We start from the raw sequence: 19,037 nt of genomic DNA, 5'->3' as shown, positions 1-19,037 counted from the left end.
AGAACAGCTCCAGATTGATAGAGTGCACAGGGCCCCATCCCCACAAGCGACAGAAGACCAGAGACACAGGGAACATCAGCTGCAGCTCTCTAGGAACCTGTCCTTAATCACGTTGGCAAAGAGTCATAACCTCATGCCCTTCGCCTAAATCCTGCAAGACTGCGAGACTAAATATCGGTGGGGCTTCTCTTTTTGATTGATTATCCTCTCATGGGGCTCACAAGTTTTAGTATGCACAGTAGCAAAGGGCCAGGTGTTCCTAAAGAAGAAATACCTTCCGATGCCCCAACTGGAAGAGGACAAAGGAATCCTGCTCAAACACAGGTAGTTGCTGCGAAAAGAATGATGTCGGAAGAAAGTCGGTCTCACGAAAATGTTAGAAGATGACAAAACAAAGTTGGAGACCCCCAAACTCTAAATGAGATTATAAATGATTAAGTCTCAAAAATCACAAATCCCACGGCCTAGATACAGACGAGACCACGAGTATTCTAAAGCTTGCCTTAAACTAGCCTGGTTACATTCTGGGTATGTGCTGGGTGTAACCTGGCTAGTTTAAGGCATTTCTGCGTTGACTAATGACCCATCAGATTAACACAGCAGGGGACCCCTGCTGTTAATCTTATGGGCCATTAATCAATTCAGAAATGCTGGGTCTAGTTTATGGCAAGTTTAAGGCATGTATCCAGCATGTACCTGGGTGTACCTGAGTCTTTTTGGCGATTGTCACTGGTTTGTGTTAGAATAACCGTGGGCACTACAGTAGACTTCCCAACGTCTATTATAAAAAATGTTGCTCTCCAGGTACACGCCACAGGCTCATGAAAGGAGATAAATGCCAAAAATCAATGACTGAGGCACATATCACTGTAATACCAAAATAAGGCAAGGATACATCGAACTGTGCCAGCTATAGGTCTAATTCATTCTTGAACACAGATTTGAAAATGTATGTAAAGATATTGGCTAATAGGGTTGCAGAATTTTTACCACGTCTGATCCACCGGGACCAGGTAGGTTTCATACCATCTAGACAGGTGTGGGATAACACAAAGAAAATGATTAATATTGTAGACCACATGACCACATCTAAGACCCCGGCGGTGCTACTGAGTCTCGTTACCGAGAAGACATTCGACAGAATCTACTTGTTAAATACATTAAGGACCTTCAATTTTGGTGACAGATTCATTGATGCAATTACATTTTTGTACTCACAGCCATCTGCCATTGTTAAACTCACTGGATATAATAATAATAGCATGTTCTTGTATAGAACTGCTAGTTGTATGCAAAGCTTTACAGATACATTTTGCAGTCACTGCCCCGTGGAGCTTACAATCTATATTTTTGGTGCCTGAGGCACAGAGAGATAAAATGACTTGCCCAAGGTCACAAGGAGTCGACACCGGGAATTGAACCAGACTCCCCTGCTTCAAACTGTCAGTGCCAGTCAGTGTCGATACTTCACTGAGCCACTCCCTCTCCATATACTCAGAACAAGTGCAAATCAACAAGGACACTCACCATGGCTGCCCCATGTCCCTTTTAATTTTCGCTCTTACAATAGAAACAGTGGCGTCCGTTATAAAATCCAACCTGAATATTTTGGACATAAAAGTTGACAACCATGATTATAAAGCCGCATTATACACGTATGATGTGATGCTCTCACTTTCCATGCCAGTGATATCCCTTCCAAATCATTTTCAAGAACTCACTAAATAATGTGCATTGTCAAACTTTAAAATCAATTACATCAAATTCAAAGAAATGTATCTGAAACTACCTCCACATACGGAAAAGCTTCTACAATGCAACTTTATTTTTAAGGAATGTAACACTGTCATTAAATATCTGGGAGTAAATATTACCCTGCCCTTGGATTCACTCTTTCAGGCAAATTTCATCCCTTTGGTCAATAAAATCTATAAACATTTAGTGGGATTTAAGGACTACCAAATATTGTGGTTCAGAAGCACAGTTAAGATTAATCTGTTAGCAAAATTATTGTACCATTTTCCCTCTCTCCCCATCAAGATTCCCAAAATTGACCTGGTCAAAGTGTAGAGGGTATTTATAAAATGTATTTGCAATCATCGTTACCCAAGAGTCAAGAAAACATTGTTGCAGCGGCCCAGGTAAGGAGGGGGACAATAGGTACCTAATTTAGCCTGATATTATAAGGCAGCTAAACTGGGTCAACTGATCTATTGGCATCTAGACAAGGGGAAAAAATGATGTGTGAACTTAGAAACAGAAATGCGAAAACCTGGCATATTAAATGATATTTTATGGCTCTCTAAGACAATTAGGTATAAGAATGAACCACAACACCCAATAATTACCGATATGTGCCTATTATGGGTTAACAGAGAGACCCCAGCCATGTCCTCTCCCCAATCACCCATGACCCTGATATTGCAAAAACCTTTCCCCCAGACTAATTTAGGGAGATTTTAAGATATCAAACAGAGAAGGGCTTCTCTGGCTGGGGGACGTAACTCAGGGAGGCAAACCTACACCCTGATTCTCTCAAACCGTTATACCATTTGCCCAACTCTGAATTCTGGAGGTGCACCCAGGTAGGACACTTTAGTAGTTGCAGAACTCCAGTGGCCGAGCTGTCCCCATTTGAATCACTGTGTAAGAATGCCTCAGAGGCATCTAATATTACTTCCACGCTCTATAGATCATTGCTCCCGCAGGGAAGGAGCCAAATATAATTGGAGGAAACAAGATAAATATATGGTACAGTGGGAATGAGAATTCGGAAAGTTACTGGACCCAGAGGACTGGGTGGACATTTGGGAAGCAGCGGCACAATCCTCAATTTGTGCAACCACAAAAGAAAATTTGTATAAAATACTTTTTAGCTGGTATCATACCCCGACCAAACTGTATACATTGTTTCCGATCTGCTCCCCCCACACTGTTACAAGCTGTGACAAAGTGCGCTTGCGTGCGAAATGCTCGTCGGCAGTAGCATTTTTAACATTCAATCTTATGTCTATACTGACGCCAGTTCAGATGCTGCTGAAGTTCGGCGTTATTAGTTGTAAATATTAATCCTGTATTGGCACACGGACGCCATGATGCTGCAGTTTAGGCGGTAGCGTCCACGGTACGCAATTACACTTGTGCACGGACGCCAGTGTATATGCTGCTGAAGCTTGGCGGCATCAGTTGTAAACATGCAAGTCTGTATTGGCACACGAAAGCCATTGTGGGTATTACTGCAGCAAGTGGGTCTTAATCCCACTTTATCACACTAGCCCGAGTCAACTCTGGTGCATATACCAGCAGTCTAGATGCAAATGATATACAGGAGCTCTATCACATCAATATAGAAAATATCCTAAACTTTATACTGAAAATATTTAGGAGCCTAGTGAAATTGCACCATAGTACTAGCAACTCTGAAATGATACAGTGATAAATACATAGTATATACTGATCATATACCAATGCCACTATCAATTAAGGCTGAATTCATGATGGGAGTGGTTTGAGACACCACAACTCCCTTCTTTTAAATATATCTGGTATATATATCCCCATGATGATTCCAGTGACAACTGAACTGCAGTGATAACCATTACTTTTTAATTACAGGATCATTTTCTAATAGTCTGTTTATGTGCCATACTAAGTATGTAGCTTAATAGGAAGATATGTATGCTAAACTAATGTTACACACTAGGAGACAAAGCTGCAGCTGTGCTGCTCATATGAAATGAAGCTTTTTACCTATTACTATAGTAATAATATTAATTGTTTGTTCTTCTATAGCGCTGCCAGTTTTATGTAGCACTTTACAGAGACATTTTGCAGACACAGTCCATCTATACTGGACCTCACCCTATACTAGTACTCAGCACCTTAGTCCTCTATAAATAAGAGTGACTGTCTAGGCTTACAAGCCATGATATCTGGGTTAGAAGGGGAGAATTAACACAAACGTAGTAGGTCTCAGATATGACCCTAAGCATAGTTAGGCTTAGACCAGCGGTGCACTAACTTGGGGGCGCGCCCCCCTGGGGGGCAAGAGATTTTGCTGGGGGGGGGCCACGGGCCATAGCAGAGGCCCCATGCTCTTCCCCCAGGCATTTAATTTAATGCCGGGGGGTGGCGTGCGGCCTCTGCTACGCTATACTTAATGGTACAGAAGCTTTGTGACACGTCGCCATGGCAACGCTGCGTCAAATGCCGCCACGGGGCCATGTGACTTGACGTCACACACGTCAAATTATGCCGCGAGTCACATGACATTACGTGATGTGACGTCATGGTGACCCCGAGCGTCATTTGACCCAGCACCAAGGTAGGGAGGGGGGGCGCCATCACCGAGGCAGGAAAGACAGGGGGGCGCAGCTGGAAAAGTTTGCTCTCCCCTGGCTTAGATTATATAGATAAAATGCTGTATGCATCTCATATACACTTGAAGCATTATATATCTCCAAAGGGAATTTAACCCCTAAACACTACTTAGGGTCACCCACTTTGACCGGCAACAGACCTTGGTCCTTTTTATTTTGACTATTGCATTTCGTTGTTCAAGTTTATAAATCACCTTTCTTTTAATATTAATACAAATAATATAATATTTTAAGCAATAAAATATACATTATCTACTAAAGGGGTACTAGAGTGCTCATCAATCCGGGTTCTTTCTCTTGGGTCTATTATTGCTAAGGGTGTGGCCAGATGGCCATTATGACACATATTTGGTGGTCTTGCCACAAACTCTTCAGACTGTAGGACCAGATTTTCCATATGTTGGCCCGACTGAAAGGGGTCCGAACACCACACGGTCGGTTTTACTGGGCAGACCTGTATAAAACATTAATAGGCACACCAAAAACCCATCTCCCATGTAGAGGTGGGCGAACCAGTTCAAATCTGTTTCCCATATTTTCCCGAGTTTTCCATTCAAAATCCGTTACGTTCGCCATTTTTGAGACTGATCTGCAGAAATCCACAGACCAAAGGAACCGGACGATCTGCGGCAGATCCAAATCCACAAAAAAATGTGCCCATCTCTACTCCCATATTTTCATTAGAACAAAATGTGTCATTGCTCACAATTGGAAAGCCCCCAATGTACCGACCCCACCCAAGTTAAAAAAAAAAAAAGATATGGGAGGTTTTAGCAATGGAGAAACTCATTGCATACCTTGCAGACTCTAGGAGAAAATTTGACCTGCTTCTTCTGACAACACAACATATCACATCATAATGCAGAATACAATAGAGTATACCTAGGATTCAGTGGCAGTGATAACTCAAAATATAACAGAATATTTCAGCATAATGCACCAGCAGGAGCAAAAACCGTTGCTTTATCTGTACATATGATGCATAATTACTTGTTTGAAATTAAGTTCGATGCATTTTGTCATGTTATATAGCTGACCGTTACAATTTAAATTAAAACAGAATTGTTGTCATTTTTATTTATACAGTAACTAGTGTTAGATAATATATAAATTATTAGTCTTTAATGAATTATAATAGCCATACTGTAAAAATAATAATTGTTGTTACCATAAAATTAAACATCAATGCATCAATAATACTTGGGCATATGGTTTGACTCCCATTTAACATTTGGGTTGCACATTGATACCCTAACATCCAAAACCTATGCCAAACTAGGAGTACTATATAGGAACAAATCCTCCCTAAGGGCCTCATGCAGTAAGCGTCGATTATGTGAAATCGGCAATCTTACCGATTAGTCATGTTATTGGCGATTTTTCCTCTCCGTATGCAGTAAGTGCCGAATACATTCAAAATCAACCCCAAAACAAATCCGCCCACTCTCACGATGATTAGCCGATCACACACAGGTGTATCGGCGTGCGTGGCGCGGTGCTGTTAGGTTGCCCAATCACAAATCTTGCTGAATCAGGCGAAACAAGCATGTTTTTGATTGCGCGCCATATTTAAAGGCAACGTGTACTGCTAATCATTCTCTGTGTTGTTGGGAGTGAGAGAGAGAGAGACGCACAGAGCTGGACGATTGAAGATTTGCATATTGACTGAGAGACTTGTTGTGTATTGGGTGAGCTTTGTCCATTGTTGTTTTGTTTACATATTTGTCTTGTTTTATATGTGGAAGTGTTTCGTGTGATTGCCTGTACATTTATTGTCTGTTTTTTGTGAGTGCTGGAAGTATGCCCGCAAAGCGTGGGAAGAGTGATGCTGGTGGGAGTGGGAGTGTTACTCGTGCGAGTACGCGTCGGAGTGAACGTACTGTTCAGGGGAGTGATGTTGCTGAGAGTGAGAGTGGTGTTGCAGGGAGTGGGAGTGCTGGTGCTGCGAGTGGTGTTGCTGGGAGTGGGAGTGCTGTTGCTGGGAGTGGGAGTGCTGTTGCTGGGAGTGGGAGTGCTGTTGCTGGGAGTGGGAGTGCTGTTGCTGGGAGTGGGAGTGCTGGGAGTGCTGGTGCTAGGAGTGTGAGTGCTGTTGCTAGGAGTGGGAGTGCTGGTGCTAGGAGTGGGAGTGCTGGTGCTAGGAGTGGGAGTGCTGGTGCTAGGAGTGGGAGTGCTGGTGCTGGGAGTGCTGCTGGTGGCGCAGTTGCAGATGGGGTGGATGGTGGTGGCGTGCTTGCTGGTGGGCAGCTTTTGGAGGCTCTTCCATTGGAAGAAGGAGAGTCCAGTCAGCACCAGCCAAGCTCTGACCCTAAACCTGCTCGGAAGAAACGTGTGGAGAAGCCACGTAATCCTCGCTTCAATGACCAGGAAAATACAGCTCTTGTCACTGGCATTCTGGAGCACTATGACAGTATATATGGACATTTACTAGGTAAGTGTACCTTTACATTTATTATTCAAATACATGTGATCCTAGGTCATCTGAGTTTTGTTCATATGCAAATATGGGTTCACAATATCTTTCTATGTTAATTAGTCTGGAAACACAGCTTTTTATCATGCCTTACAAGGACAACTAAACACAGGCGGTCAATTTGCCAGAACTGCATACAATATGAATGCAAGCTTGCTTACATGTATAGGTTTAGTAGTGAATGCTCATGTGCTTCACATATTACACATAAAACAGCATGTTTGCTATCTCTTGGAACAGCTAGCAGTGTAGGAAACTGGTGCTTATATTATTATTAATTTACCTCATATATTTTATATGTTTTTCAAGGGCGGACAAGTTCAGCAAGCAGAAAAGAGATGTGGGACACAATAGTCATTGGTGTCAATGCGTGTGGGAATCATGTGAGGGACAAGCGGAGTTGTCACAAGAGATTTGATGATATTAGGTCCAAATTGAAAAAGAACATACAACACCAACGTGTGCATGCTACTGGCACTGGAGGTGGGCCCACACCACAACGTCTCATATTAAGTCCATTGGAGGAGCTGCTTCGGGCAAAATTACTTCCCGTCGTCGTGGAAGGCTTACCTGGTGACCGTGATATAGGAATTTACCCCTCACAATTTCCACCAGGTGAGAAATATTACTGTACTAGGCGTGTCGTTGCTTACAGTTATTTTGCATAGTTACACTGCTTTTTATACTGTCTTCACAATATAAGCATACCTGCATCTATATATGTATATGTCTGATTCTGTATATATATATATCTCAAAATAGACATATATGTTGTACTCCTACTAAAAGCAGTAACTAATATAGCACGTGCCATTGCGTGCTCATTTACATGTGAATTCCCAAAATGCATTGCTGCAGTGGAAGCAATTGATGGTGGGCGAAGATGGGGAACAACAGGGTAGTACACATGTGTAACACATGTTAATGAGAAATTATTACTAGCTACAGGTACAGAACAGAAATATGTAGAATATTATTGTGTATTTTATTTATTTTACTCCGACAAACATGACATTACTGCCTATTTTAAGCATGCATCAAATATATTGCATGCAACGGCCTACAAACATCACTTGCACTAACACATCTATAGTTGTTTATGAAAAGGTCCATTTTTACTTTAACTCATATACAGACAGCATAATGAGGCACACGTATCATATTTTATGTCATTGTTTTCATAACTTAAAAACTGCACACGACTATTTAGCTCATCTACCATTGTGTTAAAGCAGCTGCAATTAATATCTCATCACAGCATACACTTCAACAGAGGGGGTGGGGTTCAGCACACACACTAATTACAGCCTCATTTTAGGGTCAACTTAGTTCACACCATTTGCACCTGTTTCAAGTCATTGAAAGGTGTGGCTGATTAGGCTTTTTGGGGAAGGGAATACCGTTCTTACAACCTGACTAGCACAACTGAAGTTAATCACACTCATTTGAAAGCTTCACTTTAGCTACTAAATGCCCCAACAACTCATTACTTATCAAACCGTACGTCACACATTAGTTCACTCATATCTATAGTTGAACTACTGCACCGACACACTTTATTCGAGCAAATACCCGGTATGTACCTGGCAGATACCTGGAATGCGCCACTCCTAACCTCTGACAAGCCCCGTTGCATTTGCCTTCCCAGCCTGGGTTCATGCCTGGCTGATGGGCGGCTGATCTGTTAAATGATAATGATTAGGATTTAATAGGCTGCAATGCTTCGCGTGTCTACCAGATGGCATAAATTCATGAATTATAATGCAGTTTATATATATATACTGTGCAGTATTGCAGTCAGCGGGAATAAAATGCTTCAATCCCTGCTTGGAAAATAACTCAATGTACTCGGGCAGAAAACAGTCACAAACCTCAATACACCCGGGTATACCCGAATTCGTGGGACTAGCCAAGCTCGAATAAAGTGTGTCGCCAGTGTACTACTATCAACGACACATTATCACACACTGCATGTGTTGTCTTGTTTAGTCACAGCCACATTCATGTGTGCCACATCTTATATTAATGTACCACACATATCCTCTACCAAAAACAACACTTTGTGCAATATGACCACCTTCATGATAACCATTGTGAATGGTCATCTCATGATAGTTATGTACATTATGATACTGATATCACTACACAACATATGATTTTTATGTTCAAATTTAATCTATTTATCCTCACGCATTACTGCAGGAACATAGTATGTTTTATGTTAGGGAACTCAAAAGTTCTAAGTACACAGGCATGTACATTGTTATTACAACTATTTATGTTCACTTTCACACACACATTATGGGTTAAGGAAATGATGCTGTTAGGTACTCATAAATACAGAAAATACAATAACTGTTTGTTCAATATTTACACATGTAAATGTAAAACTTATGTTATTGTTATATATAGTTGCCCCTGAAGGACATGTGTCACCTGAGACTGAACAAGTGTCTTCACCTGGGTCAGCCAGCTCAACACACCTAGAAGGTGAGTGTATCAGTTGGTGGCCATATAATATGTGCTCTTCTATATGTTATGTTGTCATGTTCATTATTTGTTTTGCACATCTTCTTTAAATTGGATTACTTAGTGTCAGTGAAAATGAAGTGTAAGCCAACTTGTATTGTGTTAGTGATGTTAACTATCATGTAGGAGTTGTGAGTTTACAGCAAGTTTTCATTCACTCATATTTCATACTGAGTCCAAACATTATTCTTAAGTCAAGGTAGTTTTTAATGTGAGGTTATAAAACGTATGGAAACATGTTAGTTGTTACTTATGACACAGTACAATTACATAGTAACACAGCAGAGATTAACATGCCATTTAATAATGTGTACATTTATTTGTAGAACATGATGAAGAGGATTATGATGATGATGATGATGATGATGATGCCGCCGCCGCCATAGACACACAAATACAAGCAAGTGACCATGAAGAGGTTCCAATTGAAACTGTTTTACCGCCAAAACGTCCAGCAAATACCACATATGATGCAATTGTAGCTTCTGAGGGAAAAATTGTGGAAGCAGAAAATCGTCGCCATTCTGACCTGATGACAGTGCTGGAAAGGATGATTGCACTGCAGGAAGAAACAGTTTCACAATTGGCACATCTCCACAGAGTCTTCATTGAAGTGCCTAAACAGTTGCAAAAAATCAACACCTCATTCGAAGCATTAGTTGTTCAGCAAACACAAGCTAATTACTGGAGAATGACTAATGTACCACAATTCAACACCTCACAGCCAGGATCTGTTCATGCAGGTCAGTTTTCACCACATTCATCTGATATTCATTCACCAGGCCCAAATGTTACCGGTCAAGTAGCAGACATTGCTGTGCAGGTTCCTGACGACATCCTACCGCTGCCATCTGTACAAATTCAGCAGCTGACACCTACAAAGGAGGCCACAAAAAGAAAACACAAGCAGTTACTACTGACCAGTTTTTGGTCAAAAACAACAAAAGACACACATGAAACAGACCAACCATCACTTGTGCAGTGTCTACCAACTTGCTCACATGTGTCAGTGGGCACAAGCCCTGTCCGTGAACAGTCACTACCCAAAAGCCCTGTAGGTGAGTCACTGCCCAAAAGCCCTGTAGGTGAATCGCTGCCCAAAAGCCCTGTAGGTGAATCGCTGCCCAAAAGCCCTGTAGGTGAGTCACTGGCCACAAGCCCTGTAGGTGAGTCACTGGCCACAAGCCCCGTAGGTGAACAGTCACTGCCCAAAAGCCCTGTAGGTGAGTCACTGGCCACAAGCCCTGCCCGTGAAGTGCCAGAGGCCACTCAAAGTGGCTCTGTTGTGCCTAAAGTTGGTGGCAAAAGAAAAAGGAAAACTCAAGAGACAACAAGCAGGCCTGTTACTCGCTCGCAAAAGGAACAAAAAAAATAAATGTTATAATTCAGAAAATATGTCTTTGGCCTTGTTTTGTTGACTTCAGATTATCTAATTACTATTGTATGTATGCTGAAGACTGTGTTGTTTCCAAACTTTCAAGTATGTTTTTGTACACGTGAAGTTTTGGAAATGTTAACACTCCTAATTAATGAATAGTGTTATAAATATTTATGTTTTAATCGTCTGTTCAGTAATGGTCCACCAGGAGCCAGTTGCTAAGTTTAGAGAAGCTGACATTGACTTTGCAGCAAAACATTGCATTTGGGTGTGTTAATTGATGTAATCATTGCATGTGCATATTATTTTCATGCAATTATAAAAGCACCTATTTAACTGCAAACATCTTTCTTGTACGTGTACAGCAGGATTTTGTGTTAAATATTACTTACCTTTAGTGGCCATTGTAATGTTGTCCTTTAATCATTTATGTGTTCTTGTTTCAAGAACATCTCTGAATTGATACTAATATATATGTAGTATGTATTGATATATGCACACACACACACACACACACAGACACACACTGTGTGTGTGTGTGTGTGTGTGTGTGTGTATATATAGTACTATCTAAACTGGTATAGATGTATTTACAAAAAACATACACTTCATGCTTCCTTGTGAAAACACACTATTTTAATAATACAGGCCTAATGTTTGACAACTATACTAAGTGTGAGCCTCTAACATTATTGGGTGCAAACAAATGTTTATTACTTAATTCACTCATGTTTATCACCATTTAAATAGGTTTTATACAAGGCCTACTTACTGCCATCAATATGTTGTGTGTACTCCTGCAATATAAAAAAAAAAAAAAAAGATACATTATATATATATATATATATATATATATATATATATATATATATATATATATATATATATATATATATATATATATATATATATACATATAGTACAATATACACTTTATATATATATATATATATATTTTTATGAGAGAGATATAATTATATATATATAGATACACACGTATTTAAACTCATGCAGACAGGTAGTTAACCAGAATTTCAAATACACACAAATGTATGTGGGAAAAAAACATTTCATTTTGCAGGTGTGTGTATTTACTGATATGGCTGTCTAAGCACTATTTTCACACACTGCTCTTTGTTATTTTGCAAGAAAACTCAATGTTACTGAAATAAGTGTAGGAATGTTTTCACAAACGAGATAAAAAAATGATACATGTTTTTCCCACATTCGCCTATCACTAACCACAAAACTTAAACCAATTAAAAGGACACATCCAATTGGCCTTTGAAATAAGGAGTAAAAGTAGTTACTTTTGTTGACCTTGAAAACGAAACACAGGAATTTGTTAGCCATTGAGCAGAATCATTTTGATGAGCAAAGAAGACAGAACTGCACACATCTTTTGTGCTACTCTGACATGGCTGATGAATTCGTTAACAATATGAATCCCCTCTTAGGTTATAAGTACATGGTTTCCGAAGCAATTTTAAACAGTCGCGGACACAAAGCAAGCACACGCCAAATCTATGATTTGATTCGAGCTAAATATCCTTATTACCAAGACCGTAGGCATGCGCGGAATTTTAATTCCTCAATAAGATTCACTTTATCAACTAATGACTTTTTTGAACGTGTGCAGGATAAGCTAGAACACACCTATGGTTTCTGGAAGATTGCAAAGGAAAAGCATTTTACCCTGAAAGAGGGCACATATATTGTTGTGAAAGGCATATTTATTCCTAATGCCAATAGCAATGGATCCGCTACTACTGTTCCGTGTGAATCGATACCTGCTGCAATATCTGCACCCTCCATTCCTGAAACCCACATTGTACAACAACAAAAGTACTATGATTATGTACCAAGCCTTTCAGCTGAAAATGCATTAGAATGGGAACCAGAAGAAATGAACCTACCTCCCGACCAATTGTTTGAAGAAAGCAGTGGCGATTCCTATGAGCGCTTCATGGAGGAGATGTGTGTCATACTGGATTCAGCGGGTGGGTCCAGCGTGGATGAAAATGCCTTGCATTTCTGGAGCGACCAGTTGCAGCCAGACGAACAGTTAATTCTAGAAGAATGGTAAATATAACAACCGTTATGCGTTGACTGTGCGTTTAAATGTTTTTTTTTTTTTTTTTTTTTTAACCACCATTTTCCCTTCCAATGCGTGGATACAGCGTAACATTGCAAACTGCATAACATGTAGCGATCACAAAGAAATTGTTGCCGAATACAATATAGTATAACCTGAAAGAGTAGTACACATTGCTGACGGAATAAATATACGTACTTTCCTATCCCTTTAACCATATTAGCAACATTTTACCATAACTCTAACACATACCTGTTTTGTTATCATGCTACATCTACAACATTTAAAAGCGGGTCCACCACGTATGACGTGGGACCCTTGTCATGGCCCAAGGCGTCCTTAAAAAGGATTACGGATGTAAGTCCCGCCCCCAAGCGACGTGCGCGCCTCAAAGCCTATTGGCTGTCATGTTTTGTTATAGTAACAGTAACTGCAGTGTGTCATGTGTGCGGCTCAGTGTTTGTAGGCGTCAACTGGGCGTTAGCTGAATGTTAATTGAGTGGGAGGAGTGTTAGCGTGCGTTTCACGCTGGTTTAACATGACGTCACACGTATTGCATTTGCGCATTGTGTTATCGGCCGTCCTTTCTGTCCAAACACGTCTGTTTAAAAAGAATACAGATGTACTCGTTTAGAACGAATGTAGTTTCGTATTCATTGTATTTGAAATAAAGATTTTATGTTTAATGGTATTTTCAAGATGTATTGAACGCACAACGTACGCTTTGTTTTGCGCATGCGCTAACAGTTAGTGCAGCCAAGCGTGAAGTGCGTGCGCACACTAAGATGTGCGCGCACATTTTTCAGTATACAGGCAACGTTCACATCATATACATAGTTATGCCTGCTACAAATTTAAAGAAACATTACATACTGATGTACACTTGTACTTCTAACATATAAGTGAGTGACGTGTGTATGTACACAATCATATAGAGCTGTGTAATGCGTTGTCACGGATACATATATAGTAAGGTGCCATATTTGACCCTCATGTGTTTGCTGTATTTCAGAGATGTCGGGGAAGATACAATCGGATCAATGTATGATTTCAGAAGAGTCTACCTTTATATGAGATGATTGTGAGAAGGAGCCACCGACTACTATACTACATATGGAACTAATTTTATATTGCTTGCAGCGCTTATTAACAAACAATTAAAAATGTGATACCCTTATGCCTATATTGCATAAGCACTTAATTAACATAATGATGTTGCAAAATAGTGCCTCATGAATTTTTATTGAGTGTTCTTTAATGACTACTATCATTTTATGGCATGGTGTGTTTTATATATAACAACCATTCCCACTCTGCTAACACATTTGTGAATTCTATTGTGTAATGGAACGTATGACTGTCGAAACTATGTAACAATAATAATAATAATAATAATTATAATATGAGCATGTTCATGTATAGCGCTGCTAGTTGTACACAGCGCTTTACAGACACATTTTTCAGGCTGAGGTCCCTGGCCCGTGGAACTTACAATGTATTTTTTGCCACCTGAGACACAGGGAGATAAAGTGACTTGCCCAAGGTCACAAGGAGCCGACACCGGGAATTGAACCAGACTCCCCTGCTTCAAAATCTCAGTGCCAGTGTGTGTCTTTACTCACTGAGCCACTCCTTCTCCCAATGTAAAGGACACTTACAACCAACTAGCCATTTCTTGTTAAAAATCTCTTGTTACATGGGTATGTTGATAAAATGGTTTGGGACTGTAGCAAATAATGTTATTGGCCAGATGTTGTGGTCCCCTACAATGCATGATGTTCTGATTATGACATCAACATCATGTAATGAAGTACGTTTCTGTGTATATTTCATTAACCTAACTAACTATAGTTTACTGTGTTTATTAAACGTTCTAAAAATACATAGTATAGTCAATATGATGATATAAGCTACCATAATAAAGCTGGTGTTATCATTTGTCGGTGTTATACATGGATCCTACACAAATTGATACAGACACAAACAGTTGTCTTACAAAGTGTGTCTATGCTAATGTGCACGTGATTGACGTTACAATTGTGACAATACTTGATAATTATCATCATGATAATGATGAAGTGACGTGATTTATATTGCAAAAATATTACCAACATTGTCATATTGGTAAATTAGAAATGCTAAATGACAGTAACATTAGTGACAAATTTGTCTTCTCTGTTAACAGTTTAACACTTGGTACATGTAGGACACATCCACACACGTGTGACTTATACATACACATGTCACAAATGTAAATTAATGTTGACTATTAATTCCTAGCATTACAAAACACCAACATTGCTAAATATAAGATGTAGTACGCATTGTTGTGATTGCAGGCATTCATGCATGGAGTGTTATGATGAGTCAATTTCATCCGTGATGAATGATCTCCCGTAAGTAAAGAAATAACTACAGTTATCCCCTTGTCTCCAAACACCTCTATATTACATGAATGGAATTTATAAGGAAACATACATAAAATGTGATGAAATGTGAGTAATCATTTTCTAATACAATGCACATGAAAGCTCAAGAGTAGCTAAATGCATATACATGATACAGAAAGTACATATATGTAACATTTGTGTTTAAACCAATATGTTGGGTTTTGACTTCAAATAATTATAGGAAGATTGATGTAGGCACATCTTATGAGAGATGTCAGGAAATATACATACCATGATCAGTCATACTGGAGATATACCTATAATGCAAAGGAACAATATATAAATTGCAAACATTGACATGCCATCTTCAGTACCGTAAACAACACAGCAAAGTGTGTATTTGGTGTTAAATGTGCAACACCATGTATATTTCATGACATTCAAAATGTTAATCAGGCTGGTGTACACATCATATGGATGTACATGTTACACTGCACCAATAACATTGTATGTAAGCATACTAGAAGCATGAATGAGTATGGGCATAATATGTGTATTGTGTTAGCATAAGGAACAACACAATGCTAAAATATTAGTGCTTTGTTACCCCAGTTGTATTCACATACACACAACTAAAGTAAAATTGAAGAGGGATTATATAACCTGTGCAACAATAACATACCGGTGCCACATCCCTTTGTGCACACAGCAGAGAGAAGAAAGGTGTGCAACCCATATTCATCTGTGTCCTACCAGAAGGGTATATAAAAAAACATTATTGTTAAGATAACATAATGTAAGTATAAAAGTAGAACTTGGAACATATATGTTTGTACTTACAAGAAAAAAATGAATTGATGAGATTCTGGCGTGTCTGGCCACCACTGGCTGTTTGTTCATTTTCAGCAGCTACATGGGTGGGATGCTCGTCTACCACAGGCTCAGCTAGGTCTGACTGTACATTGTGCCTCAGTGCAACATTGTGCAAAATGCAACAGGCAAGGATAATATCAGACACTTTTTGAGGCTTGTATAGAAGAGCCCCACCAGTTCTGTCCAGACACCTAAATCTGGTCTTGAGTAGGCCAAATGTCCTCTCTATAACAGATCTTGTAGAGATATGGGCTGCATTGTACCTCTCCTCTGCTTCAGTTTGAGGGTTTAGCACCGGAGTCAAGAGCCACGGCCTAATTCCGTATCCTGAGTCACCTATAATGAATGGAGCACACATAAGCTGACATTAGTGATCAAATTGTACAATGCCAAAATTCCTAAATAAAAAAGTGTTTTGTGTTATAACATGTAAATGTGTACTCACCCAGCAGCCAACCATGTTCAAAATGTCCCTCTTCGAACGCATGGAAGACTGAAGAGTTCCTCAGGATGGAGGAATCGTGACTGGAACCAGGGAATTTGGGTACCACATGCATTATCCTCATCGTGGCATCACATACCACCTGTACATTGAGTGAATGGTAGTGCTTCCGATTGCGGTACACATGCTCACTCTGACTAGGTGCAATCAAAGCAACATGTGTGCAATCGATTGCACCCAGCACACATGGTATCCCTGCTATATTATAAAAGCCAGTCCTGACTTCCAGCCACTCTGTCGCCTCTGTAGGAAAATGAATATAATTCCTAGCGCGTCTATTGAGTGCATAGAGAAACTGGGTCAAGGCCCGCGAGAATGTAGATTGCGAGACCCCGCCCACTATGCCCACAGTTGTCTGGTATGACGCGGAAGCAAGATAATGTAATGAGCACAGCATGTTAACAAGCCCAGGGACTGCACGACCTCTGGCTGTGAAAAAATCTAAATCTCCCCTTATCTCCTGATAAAGAGCTAAGATTGCTGCTGAACTCAAACGATAGCGACTTACAATCTCCTCCTCACTCATCCCATCTAACAGGGTTCTCTCCCTGTACAGACGCGGACGAGGCACAACTTGTCTCCTCTGTCTTCTTCTCTGATCTCGTGTCCCTCTCCCTGTCTCTGTCGTATCCGCGTGACTGTCCCTGTCACTGTCACTGTCCCTCGGTGTGTCCCTCCCTTGCCCTATATGATTGTCTTCATCATCAAGCATGTCATAGAAAAGAATGTTCCTCCGTCTCCTAAACAATCTCAACATTTTGAAATGAGTAGCTGTGAATGATCAGGTAATGGGCGTCCTTTAAATAGGTATGTGATGATGTCAGGTGACATAGTAAAATGCAAGGTGTTACATTAACATAATAAAGTACTTCTGTGGCAAGCTGTGTGCAGTTCTTGTTATAAGTATTTGTTGTGTGTATTCTGCAGGGAATGATGATATTTGGCAATGATGTGACGTGAACCTTTGTAGAAACATTGCTTGCAAATAAATAGCGTAATGTGCAATGCATGTAACACTTGTGAACGCAACAGTCAGTCATGTAATTAGGCAAAAAGGCTGAGATTGACGTGGGAAAAGTTTTGTGTAACATGTGTAATTAGGCATGTTATTGTGACATGTTGACAACAATGAATAGGCGTGTGCATATGCATGCATTTCTGTAAGGAGGATAGTTGGTATAGAATGAGTTAACAAGGTGTCCCAATGCTGAATTACTGTACATGTGTGTATAAGTTAGGTTGAAGTGCTTGTAATGCTACGGTTACAATGTAAACATGCAATGTGATTGAGCGTCCAATAAGTGACGTCATGAAAATAGGGAGGACCCAAAAGTATATGTAAACATGAGAAGACAGATGTACATGAACGTTTAAAGATGCGTGTCACATTACAAGCATTGTGTAATGTAAAGGAACATGAATATACGGTGTATGTGTGACATGTGTGTCATGTGTAACATCATGTAAATAATTGTCGCTCAGTTCAGTAAAATGTGTGATATGATGTGAGGTTCTCCTTTAAGAGTTGAGTATAGTATTTTCCCTTGGCACATCATCACATGATGAGTAATGTGACCCGCAAATGCTGCAAACATGTAAAAGTATAATGTTATGCAAATAATACACGTCAGCTGTGACACAATGCAGGGAATGCCCCCACACTGTAATGCAAATGACGTTTGTATTGTGAGCAATGAAACGTAAACAGTACTATACTGTTATACGTCCCCGCTCCATTGACTCCATTGATGTACAGAAGTTTTTTTTTTTCTAAGTGCCGTTGCGGCAGCCTTAGCGATCGTTCTCCCCTCCAAACTGCCAACTTTAGTTGGCGGGAGAAATTGGCCATAACATCTCAATTTCGTAGTGCCGATCAGGCCCGATAAGCTGTTTTTTTTTTGTTGAATCCAGCCGATTTAAAAAAGTGGCGATCAGTGGCGAAAACAGGCTTATCGGCAGCCGACTGGCCATAACAAAATAATCGGCTCCGAAACCTGGCGAAATCAAGCACTTATCGGCGCTTACTGAATCTCAAACCCAATTTTGGCTATAAAATGGTGATAATTCCCTTATCAACGCTTACTGCATGAGGCCCTAAGTCTGCTGTTCAGAAAGTGCATCGCACAGCAGATGCTGATGCCAATTATAGACTATGGGGACATAGTACTTGGCACGGCACCCAAAACTCACCTTGGCAAACTTGATACCCTCTACAACTCAATATGCCGCTTTGTCCTTCAATGCAATTAAAACACACATCACTGTGAAATGCTCAAAGAACTTGATTGGTCATCACATGGGTCTAGGTGCAAAGTTAATCTTTTCTATCTTGCCTTCAAATACTTTCTGGACAAGCTACCCGCCCATCTGAACAAGCTCTTCATCCCTACCACATGCAGCACTTATCATCTGAGATCTGAC

General features: G+C 40.1%; 1 protein-coding gene across 1 annotated transcript; it reads left to right on the top strand.

Moving 5' to 3' along the window:
- Positions 1-210: 210 nt before the first annotated feature.
- Positions 211-10,804, top strand: LOC142490709 (uncharacterized). Its single transcript, XM_075593124.1, has 4 exons — positions 211-324; positions 7,293-7,464; positions 9,262-9,339; positions 9,705-10,804. The coding sequence occupies exons 1-4, from the start codon at positions 211-213 to the stop codon at positions 10,751-10,753; spliced, it is 1,413 nt and encodes a 470-aa protein (XP_075449239.1). The 3' UTR covers positions 10,754-10,804.
- The last annotated feature ends 8,233 nt before the right edge of the window (positions 10,805-19,037 follow it).

Source organism: Ascaphus truei, chromosome 3, assembly GCF_040206685.1.
Source record: "Ascaphus truei isolate aAscTru1 chromosome 3, aAscTru1.hap1, whole genome shotgun sequence".
NCBI classification, from domain to species: domain Eukaryota; kingdom Metazoa; phylum Chordata; class Amphibia; order Anura; family Ascaphidae; genus Ascaphus; species Ascaphus truei.
Note: the sequence above shows the minus strand (reverse complement) of the source record. Positions and strands in the feature narration are given on the sequence as shown.

Bases quoted from the DNA above. Each gene is read 5' to 3' on its own strand.
- LOC142490709 (XM_075593124.1), top strand. From the start codon at position 211: ATGGGGCTCACAAGTTTTAGTATGCACAGTAGCAAAGGGCCAGGTGTT. The intron at 325-7,292 runs GTAGTTGCTGCG...AAATTGAAAAAG, and splicing joins GGAATCCTGCTCAAACACAG to AACATACAACACCAACGTGT. The intron at 9,340-9,704 runs GTGAGTGTATCA...ATTTATTTGTAG, and splicing joins CAGCTCAACACACCTAGAAG to AACATGATGAAGAGGATTAT.